Source organism: Cyprinodon variegatus, unplaced genomic scaffold, assembly GCF_000732505.1.
Source record: "Cyprinodon variegatus isolate N-32 unplaced genomic scaffold, C_variegatus-1.0 Scaffold172, whole genome shotgun sequence".
Classification (NCBI taxonomy): Eukaryota; Metazoa; Chordata; class Actinopteri; order Cyprinodontiformes; family Cyprinodontidae; genus Cyprinodon; species Cyprinodon variegatus.
The window spans coordinates 893,427-906,232 of record NW_015150625.1 but is presented as its reverse complement, the minus strand read 5'-3'; the positions used below and the strand labels follow the sequence as shown (position 1 = coordinate 906,232).

General features: G+C 39.4%; 1 protein-coding gene across 7 annotated transcripts in view; it reads left to right on the top strand.

Annotated features, from left to right (window-relative positions):
- The window catches only part of osbpl8 (oxysterol binding protein like 8), a 75,963-nt gene that overhangs the window by 43,353 nt on the left and 19,804 nt on the right, over positions 1-12,806 (top strand). For 2 of the 7 annotated variants that reach the window (XM_015378440.1, XM_015378437.1), the window contains exons 1-2: positions 5,763-5,810; positions 9,860-10,115. The exons of the other annotated variants lie outside the window; for them this stretch is intronic. In XM_015378440.1, coding sequence (XP_015233926.1) covers positions 5,778-5,810; positions 9,860-10,115 — 289 coding nt within the window. In that variant the 5' untranslated portion in view covers positions 5,763-5,777. Of the gene's footprint in view, positions 1-5,762; positions 5,811-9,859; positions 10,116-12,806 lie in introns of those variants that run through there. 7 annotated transcript variants of the gene reach the window in all.

The following is a 12,806-nucleotide window of genomic DNA, read 5'->3' as shown; positions in this document are numbered from 1 at the left end:
CGGGAGGATAACCAGCCCTTAAGATGACAATGCTGCTGCCTCATGATGCTGGCTAATGGATGCTTACGGTGACAAATGCAGGAGTTGTAACCTCTGATCTGAGGCTGTTAAAAGTTGTGCAAACTTTATGCCTTGTAAAAACAGTATTCCCGCTGCTTGTGTTTTACTTTGCTTCACAAATATTGCAGGGATCGTAATCTGCATTGCATTTGGGAAAGAGGTGTCTTCCTCTAAAGCGCTTTCTATTAGCCATGCTCACTTTGTTTGCTGTAGCAACATTCTGTGTAACACTGCGTTTATTTCTAGTATGGAAAATCACAACTCCTACACTCACTTTTTGTCACAGTGATGCATTTAGGTAGCAAAACATGGTAGCGTGTGATTTGAAAAATCTTGGCACTTAATACTACTGATGGAATTTGGTCGGTATCAAGAAAAGTACCGAATTCAGGACCTTCAGATTGGGGATGGAAAGAGATCAAAAAATGGTTATAAAACATGTCAGATTACAGACTAAAATACATAATTTTGCTCAATTATTAATTTACATTGTATGCAAAAAATAATGGGAGGTATGAATACTTTTTAAACATAATAAATGTTAAGTTTTTTTAACAAAGGGAAGAATCTGCATGAAACGGCAGTTCAGTTACTGCTGAGCTGTTTTCTTTTTGTTTGCAGCTTCTTTAGAAACTGCTGCCTTCATGATCATCTGAAATCTTTCAGCTTAAAGCTGAAACTTTTTCATGGAATAAAAAACCTCATTCAGGGAATTTCAGGTTTACAAGCATGCAGGTACAGTTAAAATTCAAGTTAGAAAAAAAAAAAGAAAAGTGAGAGTTTGTCAGTAAGGGAAACATTTTAAGAATAAAATAAAAATGCTCCTTTATAGAATATCTGATTGGATCCGACCCATATTACTCAATAATGTCATGTATAATCTGTATAGGATGTAAAACTACTGCAGTTGCAGCAGTAAACCAGGGAAAAAGGCCCAGGTTCTGCAGCGTTTTCCCTGATTACAGCCGTAGACATTGATCAATTACAGAATAATCAGATTAGCTGTTCCACACTGGACTGAGAAGCAGCTCACTGCTGTGTCTGAGCTACTGAGTTTACGACATGATAAAACTCCTCACTGTTTAATGTTTACTCAGAGCCTTTCGATCGCTCTCGCCTTGCCTTTTAGACCTTTGTTATTTTATTTTCAGAAGTGGATTGCAACATGTAGAATGTGAATTTCATAGCCTGTATTATCAGCGGCTATATCAGCTCTAATCGTTAATTCTTTATCTACTTGCATCAAAGCTGTGATCTAAATAAAACCTCATATCGACATCTCTCTCTTCATGATCATATGTCATTCTCTTATCTCTCACGCTGGTAAAAACACAAAACAAAAAAAAACAAAAACATCACTGAACCAGAAACAGCAAGTATTTCACAAGGATCTTACATAACCACCAATGCTTCTTATTGTGGTGCCACAGCGCCCTCTGCTGGGTCTATAAGGAATGTTGGATTATATCCACCTTGTGTTACAGATGGATGCAGGTCTGGTTCAAATCTAGCCTGGTAAGAGTGGAGATCTGATAAACACAGACAAGATTTTTCTTTTAAGATGGATGGTTGCTTGGTTACCTTAAACTTAAAGTTTTGCTGGACTGGATAGTTTTTATTTAACTGGGGCAAAATGCAAAGTGTGACAGTAAAGAAGTTGTTTCTTTGATTCAAGACTGACCGTACCACTAGAGGGAACCAGTATCTGCAGAGTGAAAGCTTTCAGGGACAGAAATGTTTTTTACATTTGTAGAGGCGTTAAAGTCGGGGTTTAAAACACTATTACACTTTGAGCATCACAGGAGCAAGACACGGCCGCCAAGCTTTAAAAAATTGGCTTAAATTAAAAGGGTTATATTGGATTTTATCCAATAGAACCAATGGGACATACATTTTGAGGTCGTGATTGCAACTTTTTATTAAAATGGTTACTTTTTCAAAAAAATAATACATCCAGAAAAGATCTAGTGGTGCAGAATAAAAGTAATAATTTGCCAAGAAAACATAGTATGGAAATATTCTTTTCTAAATCCTGGTGGATCGAAAATAAATAAACACTTACCCTTGGATACATTGAAGTCATAGGGAAAAAGGAGCTCAGGCATTGCTAGATTCTGGTAACAACTAGATTAGTTGGAGCTGAGAAATGACCTCTTCTGAATTACATTTGGCAGATTCAGCTCCCCATCCGCCCCAAAAAAAGAAGCAAAACGAGGATAAACATTGATTACATTTTCAGCTAAAGGAAGCAAAGGAGTCCAGTGCCATTCAGAAGTTACTGCTTTTCTTTGTACCTGATAAGTTCGCTGGGAAATGGTACGGAACTAGAGTAGATGAGGGTGAGTGCGCCCCCTACTGGCCAGGAGGTGTTAAACTTCTAGATATCGCCTTTGAATTTGTGTTTTATAAGGTGTGTAAAAACAGAACAAAAAAATCTTCAACTTTTTAATTTCCACTATCAGGGCTAGAAATGTAAAAAAAAATATTACCAGCTGTCAGCAAATCATATCAAACCAAAATTAAACTTTTGTTTGCACATGCAAAAGGCTGAAAAACACCACATGCATATATTCCTGTGTACTGATTTGAAACATGGTCCAGGTGATTGTCATCTGTGACTATTTACACCCAACAAGACGGGATGGAAGCTCTAACAGACCTTCGACTCCTTCAGTTCCTAAATAAGTATCCATGGCAACAGATTTTTTTTTTCTTCCATTGAACCATACGGATGTCGGAGCCTGTAGACACTGGTCTTGATCCGTCAGAGGAAAGTCGAAGCCCACGCTGTCTCGACGACAGCTTGAGCTCTGCTTTGTTAGCATCTAAGCTTTCTCCCATAATTCCTTTGGCTCAGACCCGCACACATCACAGTGACACAAGATTACTCAAATCCAGAAGATTGCAGTTGGAGCCGTGAGGGAAAATTCACAGCCAAGGTGTGAAGATGAGTGGTTGTTTAGCAGTGTCACAGTTCTATCAGACCACGAGCATCCAGACACAAGAATTCTTCTCCAACAGATGAAACGCTTTGGGTTTATATCTGAGCGCTTTCTGGTCATTTTCATATGAAGAAACCTCATATTGTGTTAAATAAGGCTACCTTACTAAGTCCTGGTATCCTCATGCATCACTGTCGGCCTTATTTCAGCCTTTTAAATAATTAAAGATTTCCCTGCTTTCATCATGTGTCAGCTTGGTTTGGCTGATTCCTATAGAAGTCTGTTAGAATATCCCACATGAAGAGAAACCTTTGCTTGATGACTCACTGACAGCAAAAAGGAACCAAGAAGCTCTTTTGACAACATGTCTTCAACAAGCTTTGAAGTCCCTCTTGTTGATTCATCCTCTGTGAGCATCTTTGAATGTGCCTAACTATAATATACAGAATGGATATGATTTTCATCCAGACCTATTAGTGCTCCATCGATGTCCAATATTTCATCACATTTTATTAGAATTTATAGTGTACTTTAATGGGATTTAATTCAATAGACCAACTCAGAGCTCTGCATTGTTGGGGTGACAACAATCTGAAAAGTGTGATGTGTGTTTGTTTTCAGCGCTATAAGAGCCACAAAAAATAAATGAAAATAAAATAGCTGTGGATCAAGTTTAACAGATTTTCTTCAAGGATCTTCCTTTTGTTCATCTCCATCCATCAGCAACTTCTTTATCTCTGCTGAACAAAAGCCTAAAACTCCAGCACCTCTTCGCATTTTTGCTGTGTGGCAAATACCGAGCTTGATTCCCGTGGGTCTTTATCAGCAATGGATTTTTATTTTTTGCAGACCAGATTTGTCAACTTAAAGCTTTTTCTTGACTGGCGTTTCCTAGCTAACATGCGAGGCCTTCACAGAACATACGATGGACTCCTTTTAATTCACATCTGGAGACAATAGGCCTCATGCTAGAAGTATTCGTACAAACAAATTTGTAAATACCACATTCACCCATTTTTCTTATGTTTCTAATCTTTTCTCAGGTACAAATTTATGAGTCTGGAGGACTCGACGTAGAAGTTATGTTTCCAAACCTAGTTTTTCACTGAATGACTACATTTGTTGTTACTTAAAAGCAATTGTCCACTTTATTAGGCCACGTCTGCAGAAAGTTGGTAGCCTCGTGAGACCATCCTGATCTCACAAGCTTTCAAGATTTCACTCGCTAATCAGTCTGGAGACTCTCTGTTAAAGAAAATTTGGAGCCGTTCACCAAACGAACGTCCAATCAGCGTTGGCTTTGAAGCAGGTTGAGGTGTGACGCAACGAGAAGCGCGACAACTCTAAAGAACATGGCAACTTCAGCCGATAAAACTAGCGTTAGCGTGGCTATCAACAAGTTTTATCGGAATCACAGAGTATTTCTTCACTGAAAGAAGAGCAAAACACTGCTCTGGAGGCTTTTCTCAGAGGAAAAGATGTTTTTGCTCTTCTCCCGACTGGTTTCGGCAAGAGTAGCCTGGCTTGTGGTTGTGTTTCGTCGTCGCTCTGTTAGTACGTCATATGCTTCGTTGATCTGATTGGTTTATTTGGCCCGTCTATCACCAACATAGGCCAAAGTTGGTATGTCTGTATAGAATGGATACTGGTTTCATCTGTCAAAAGAAAGAACAGTCGGTGAACTCTGTGAGATTAAGCTATTGCTGAAATAACATCTGGAACAGAAAATGGATCGAAGGATCAGAAAAAAGGTTCAGCTGCTTGAACTTCTTTTAACAGTAAGACACTCATTCAGTTCATTTCATGGTGCCGCCATAGCTTTGTTGTTACACTAAATGTGGAATGTTTGAGTTTCGCCTTTTAAAGTTTTTATATTTGTAGGTCTGTATTGGAGAGATGGAGAGTATGGTGAAGGGATATGGTGGTTGATGGTGAACTCATGTTAATTGATTGATTTTATTGATCTCATAATAGAGAGATTTATTCGTAACATTGGGTCAATTGTCAAAAAAGAAGCAGGAGGAAAAGCTGCACAGCTTATATGAAGTATATACAGTGCGTCCACAATAATAGGGTTATTGCACAGGGTTTTAACATAGGTATCAGTATTTAGATCAAATATTGCACCTCTTGCCTCCACCTGTAGTTTTATTGACTTGCTTTTACTAGACATGTTTTTGATATCATTTTCGGATGTGACGCTGCTCAGCTCTCGGTCGGCAGAACCTGGATCTCCAAACTGGTTAAGTCTCTCTTCCTTCGATGCCATTTCTGTGAATGAAAACAGTCTGACAGGGCTGGATTACATCACATTTCTTAGGATCATTTACAATCGTTCACTAAAGTTAAGAACATTTGTTAAATGTGATTATGGTTCACTCAGGGAGCCCACAGTAGGAGAAAGTAAAAGAATTTATGACAGGAATTCAAAACTTTTGCATGGGTATTAAAGTTAAGAGTGAATGAACTAAAATGAGCAGTAGAGGGAGATGAAAAGCAAGGGAGCAGGTGGGATCAGCATGGATTTAGGATCAGCTGCAGGGATTAGGCCCCGTCAGACAGGGCTAACTCCTCGGAGGAGGCCGTCCTGATCTACAACCATCCCTTCCTTCATTCTGTGCTCTCATCCAGTGAGTAAACCCTGAGCACCGACTCGACCAGAGCAATGCACCATGTACGGTGAAGAGACATAACCAGATGAGAGGACACCCTCTCCCACGGCTGGAGGATTTCAGAGTGATTTTTAGCATGACATGAGAGATTAAGCTGCTTTGGATGCTTTCTTTTGATAACCATCAGAAAACTAAGGTACGGTAGAGTAGAACAGTTTTTGATTGCTGAATGAATGCAAATATACTTCCCTTAAACGGCTTCTTTGGGGACAGAAGAGAAATCCTATGAACATAACAGCCCTGAAATAAGGTTTTTGGGGTGTGTAGCATTGTTGTAGTGACTTTAAAAAGGAACACCTACCTTAGAAGGTATCAATAGGCCTATGATTTTAAATAGACTCTTTTTTTCCAAAGGTAATCCCAGGCTTACCAGGTCTGCTTGTTAGTTGCGTTAGTAGTTTTTGCTGTGTGTGACTGAGTCTCTCCGGCCGTCTCTGGTGTAGCCATCATTACAGCTGTGATGTAATGTTTTATTATTTCCTTCAGTCAGATATGGACCCAGTTCATTTTTATTTCCATGGCAAGGATGTGAAGAATTGACCTAAATGTCATGAGTAATTCTAGATAATTTTTTTAAGTGCTTCATGTGTGCCAGTGGCACGGCAGGAGCAGACGTTTCCTCTGCACCCAGGTTAATTAGCCGAGGGAAATGATTCACTCATTCCAAGCATCCTATTACCTGTTTTAATTAAAGCGCGTTCGAGTCAGACAGCGAGGGCGGCACATTTTACAGCAGCAGAACGTTCGGTAACCACGGCTACGGTAGTTTTAGAAAGGATTAGGCTGTTAGTCCATAGAGACTGCTCACGTGAGACTCTGGTATAGTTTGTGCAGAGACCTGATTAAAGGCTAGCACGGCGCTCTGAGATTTTGATGTCAAGACATCATCGTGTCATCTTTGCCAATGCCTGTCATCTTTCAACTCCTGCTGCACATATTTACCTCTTTTCTGGTAAACCATCATGGATGGTTGCAGTAAAAACTGCTAAACAGTTCTGAGGCATCTACTTTAAGGTCTTCTCCACATTTTGCTGCTTTGCAACTACAAACCGTAATGTTTTTAGTGAGTTTGGCAGAAGATAAGAGTCTGTTTTTGTAAAGCAGAACAATAATTAGGGGAGTTTTGGCCTAGTGGGTTAGAGCTGGAGGCAGTAGTAGCAGCTCAACAACAACTGCTGCTAACAGTACCTTATCAAGGCTGAACTTTTAAGAAATGAAATTGTCTAGAGAGCTGTTCTAAACTAAAATTCCTTTTGTATACACTGGTGTATACAAAATGACAAAATAAATCTGTCTAAGTCTAAGACTAAAGTCTAAGTCTAATATATTTCTGAAAAGGGCAGCACCCATGCTTAGGGGTGCTGCCCTGTTCAGACCTCAGAGGTTTGTTGTGAAACAAACAGCATCAGGTAGACTAAAGAACACAGCAGGTCAGTTTTGTAGAAGTTGAGACCAAAGTTGGTGTCCCATCCAACAAGACATCATATGATGCTCATATTTGTTGATTGGGCTAACAGTTTTGACCGTGAGATCATGAGTCAGGCAGGGAATAATACAGTGGTGAAGTACATACATTTGGTTGAAAATATCACCTAAAACGGTCACTTTACTAAACTAAGTAAACATATCAGTAAAGCAGCGTTTTTGTGCAAATGTTTATCACAAAGGCTCATTCTCAGCAAATACAGCGATTAGATCGTCTTGAGTGTAAGCAAACACTAACGCATTTAAATACATTCTCATCCGTAATACGAGCTCAGATATACAGAAATTAATTTAAAAAGCAAAACACTGCTGCAATCAATGTTTTATTTTACTCCAGAAATGGCGGGTTTTGTGACAGAACCTCTCATTCTAGCTGTGTATTTTGGCCCATAGAGTGAAAAATGATGTTCAATCCCTCCTGAATGCCAATAAGACATTAATGTGTTTGGTTTTATGGAACAATATGTTTTTTGATCCTCCTAAAAGAAGCTGCCTTGGCACCAATAGAGGCACATGTACAGGTGGCTATCTGTTGTTTTAAATGATGCCAGGTTTGCAGAAAGGGCGCACGGTTGATCTGCAACATTAAAACACCAGGAATCTGATTATCCACGATGCAACATACTTCCTTCTGTCCTCAATAGAGCTTTTGTTTTTGTGCTTGTTTGTGTCCGTTTAAGTGCTGCCTAATGACCTCGTATCCTCACAGCAGTTACAGGCTTTTAGGATTACAGAGATGCATCCCTCATAAGGGACATTTCACAGCTATTTATCGGGAGATAAGAAAGAAAAAAAAAAACTCTTTAGCAAACGAGGAAAGGATGGGCGTTTGGAGGTGCAGAAGGCTGCCACATGCTAGGTGCACTGTCGCTACAAGTTACCGCTATCACACTGAAAGCATCTTCGAAAAGTCCAGTAAAGCTTCTATAACTGCAAAAGTAAACAGTAAACCTGACAGATAGTATAAGCTAACTCTGTTTAACTAAAAGCTTTGCAGAAAATTGCAGCAGGAGAATGGTAGCGAGTAACTGACACGAAGTAACGCACCCCTCCTGTTACTACTCCAACAGAAAGCCATGGGCTGCCCTAGGCTGCTGCTGAATGCATTTAGATAGAATAGATCGTTGTTCATATTGTTAAAAAAGAAAAAATCTGCTCTAAATACCCAACTTTTTAGCTCATGAAGCCAAATTTAATAGTGCCACAGACTGCCGACCCCAGCCTTTTAATAGGTATCTTTATTTAATTGTGCTTTTTATAGTTTAATGGTGTACCATATATTAGGTACACATATGCTATTTAAATCTTCTAAACCACTTTGGGAGCCTTAGCTCTAGATCCGTGTTCATTTCTGTTTTTATTTTAATGTAAGATTTTCTTTTAATTGTAATTACTAAAATGCATTTGTATCAACTGAAAGCAGACAGGCAAACTGAATCCTGCAGTGGTAAATGAAAAATAAGCAATGACTGTAATTTTTCCCCAAAAATAAATGTATGAATACATATATCCATTTAGGATGATAATTTTTAAATGTGTTTTAAGCAAAGAAGTTGAAATATTATCCTATGGTAATTATTACTCAGGCCTTTGTTACAAGCACATATCTAATCCTGCCAAAAAATTTTAAAAAATTGTTTCTGAATGATTAAATTCATACACGGCAATATATTTTTACTGTTTTTAGGGAGCAAAACTAATGCTAAAACCCCAGAATACACCTATCTGTTTATATTTGGTTATTCTCACAGAATGTTATCAATTATTTAGGTTGTATAAATGCTGCTAGCTAGTCGTTCCTTTAAATTTCGTAGCCGCTTTAAAATGGAATGTTTTGATATAAAAGGCCCAGCTGACAAATAAAAAAAAGCATGCCTGAAAATCTGTTATTTATTACCAGGAAAAAAAAAAAAACATCAATAAATTTAACTGAAAGATCTCGCTATAGGGAAGGAATCAGGAAATAATAAATCATTTTAGCTTTATATAATAATAATAATAATACATTCTATTTAACAGCGCCTTTCTGAACGCTCGAGGTCACTTTACAGAGAATAAAAATGAAAATACAATCCGTAGATATATGCAGTCCTATATGCAGCTTGCTAAAACTGAGCTCAAATCTGACAGTTTGAGGACTGAAAATGTGTTGGAGGGCGTGTGGTAACCGCAAGAGTGTTGAGATTTTGATTCAGTCTCACGCTGGTAATTATTCACCACAGCTTCTAAAGATGATTAGAAAAAAGGAGACTGAACGTCATGGATTCAAGATAATAAGGATGAATAAAAAAAGCTGAGAGAAAAAAAGCATAAGTAAACCAAACAAGGCTGTAGAGATCTTTAGAAAGCATCAATCTGCCTCCTAGATGCTGGAGACGCCAATAATTCATGGACATGCAGGTGGAAGCTAAGTATCCCTTTGGATTCACACGGATAATAAGAAACTCCTGTGGGGAAATTCAGCAGCAGAGGAAGAAGAGACATAAGAGTGTTTTTTTTTATCAAGACAGGATGCAGCTCCCCTCCCATCCGGAGCAGAGGGAGTAGGCGGGGCTCGGCTTATTCCTTATTAAGTACTTACAGGCTCTCAGTCACATAGCAGGGAGAGAGAGTGTAAGGGAGACGGGGCGATTAGATGCTCTGATTCAGTGCATGCACCCTGAGCTCTACGTCTGTTTTCTTTCCTCCAATTCACACTAGAGTGAATCGGTTCCCCCGTCACCCTCCAACCTTCCAAACCCCCTCAAGCGTTCCCAGCTGCTCCCCCCCTTTCCTTCCCTCGCTGAGGGAGCTCCGGCCGGGCCCATGATGAAGGAGGAGGGCCTGCTGAACCGTCGACGTTTCTCCACGTGCGGCGGGACGGCATCGGTTCGGCCTCCACACCCGGACGGACGAAAGCTCATCCGCAACGCCTCTTTCGGAGGTTATAACGAGCTGTCGCCCATCTCACTACCAGGTGGGTGTGTGGCAGCGTGGATGCTCCCAATCAGGACTCAGTAGTAGTTTTAGCTCTTAGTTTCTGGGAGACTGCTTTAGAAATGTTTTGCTGTTCTGCTTGTATTGACTTTAGGATGGGGAAAGATGCCCTCTTTGTGTCAACACAAATTCAACAACGCTCTGGTGTCATTCTGGAGGGATTTCGTCCAACCCCTCTCTAAAGTTGACTTGGCTTTACAGACAGTATCTTACGTCCTGTCACAGTGTTCCAGTGAGTCTGGACTCTGGATCATCACAACGCCTCCATTGTTTGTCTTTTCAGGGTTCTTTTTCTAGATTTGCTGTTGTGTTTGGTGCCATTGTTCTCTTGGTTAGACATGGTGTCACGTTTGAGTCTCAAAAAAAAGGAAAAACTCCAATCTTGACCCCTCCAACACCTTGTTTAGCAGCTGTTTGTAGGTCATTGTCAGACATCTCTGCTGGGTCATTTCTGTTGTAGGAGTGACGTCTTGTTAACCTTGTCAACTGGTAGATGTCTCAATAGTCTTTAAGTTCCATCTTTCTTAGTTGGGACTTTCGCAACTATGAAAGTTCATGTTTATGCTTTTTTGATCATTACAGCTATTAAAAGTAGCAAACCTCGACCTTTTTAAAGTGTATCGAGTGGAAAATTAAGGATATTCATTATTAAAAGAAACGGTTGAATAAAATGGGACCTATTCTTAGTTTATTCAATGCAAGATAAAAGCTCATGCAACCTGGTGATGGACAGCTCCTCTTGTTTTGGTTCAGCTTTGCTGCTTCCAGTCATTCCTCAATGAAAGTGCAGTTATAATCCTCGTTTGTTTGTTCTTTTAAAGTGCCTTTAATCCTACATTAACTGCAGGATTAAATCAGTCCATCGCTCATTTGTGAAATGGCTTTCTGAGATCTTTGCTTTGTTCATCCTAATGAAAAGAGCACAAACCTGGAGGCAGACAGCTGGCTACCGCTGGTGCTTTCAAACAGAACATAGTCCCCTCATCCACCTTTCCTATCACTATTTTTAACTCCGGTGAAACCCAGTTAAAGCTGACTGTGCGTAAGCCTTGTTTTGCAGCCACCAGTGGATGCACTATTTATGACTTCTGGTAACTGTCCTCTCTGTATTTCTTCATAAGAATCTCAGAGCTTAAGGCTGTATAAATGGCTGAGCATAGAAAGTGTTTGCTATGACTGAAGATTTACGCCAACGACCTTTTGGCAACAAGCCGCTTCTTTCCTTCTCTAAAGTACCTCCTCCAGCTATACAAATCTCTGACTACAAGACAACATATGAGTCATAGTCTTTTCCCTCACAGCTGCGGCTCCATTAATCCTCATTTTTGACATTTAGCCAGAAGGCGAGAGCTCTAGGAGCCCCTCGAGGAGATGACTGCAGCGGGCAGGTTGTACTAACACAATTGTCCGTTTGTGGTTTTAGATTTATTTTCGAGAGCAATGTTTGTTTCATCGTTTTATATTTTACTTCCACATCTCCCCTTGTCTACAGTGTTTCATACTTAATAGTTAGAGACCTTTCCTTTCACCTTAAACTACCTGGTCAACCTCTAGCCTGCATTTTGCTGAGCAAATTATCAACTATGTGGTTGACCAGGCGGTTTAAGGGTTAACTATCCTCTCCAAGTTTTTTTTTAAACATATACGTAAGAGAAATTCATAAAAGATGGATGAATTTTAATGTCAGTGAACCTTTTCTATATGTCATAGTAAGTATCCTCTTAAAATACCTAATGATGATTAATTGTCATTTGCTTGGTAGAGTTTTAAAGGTTTTCAATAAAAATGCACTGATCAGAAAAGTGTATCTATTTACCAAACTCCAGTTCTTGCTAATATAGAACTTATGTTTATCTAACGTTATTCTTAAGGGGCCCGGTCTCATACTGTGCCTACTAAAGAAAAACACTAATAATATATGTTCATTTTAAAATAGATTGCAGTCGTTTGTACATATAGTATTTACGTAGTCTTTTTTTAGGCTAAAAAACGATTTTTGCACTGGGCTCAATCAGCAGACGCAAACCTTGTGGTATACTGTCGCCATCTGCAGGCAGTGCTCACTCATGGCTCCATCAACTTGGCAGCTTGAGGCTTCGAACTGAATAAACTTCAACATTCATGTTGTTTTTTTAAAGTTCTACTTGTCACTTGCCTCTCCTAAGATCTGATACTTTTTTGCCCCTTTCACACTTGACCTTGAAATCTTCTCTTTTCACACAACTGCTTGAGAAATGCTAGCTTGCTTGGCTGTTACTTCCTTTTGTACTTATTGTGTGCATGCTCAATACCATACCCCCAATCATCTGTTCTTCTGTTAAATACACAAAACGCTTGAGTTTTAAAGCATGGGGAGCAACATTAAAGTGCTAAATATTGAAAAATATTGAAATAATACATTAATAGCAAATAGGACTCCAAACGTTTATATGGAATCCAACCAGAGTGAGCTACAGGTATAGAAACTCATTACATTGTGGTAGGTATTGCCCGCTTTCAGAATTATAAATACCAGTGTTTAAAATGGCTTCCTGGTGTGAGGTTTAGATAATGGGTGCAGAGTGTGTTTGGGAGAGAAGCTGCTGCGGAACTGGATCAAAAATAGAAAACAGATATTTTATTTCTGATTAGCTGACCTTAGGTATGGTGCATCCACTGAATAGAAAAAAAA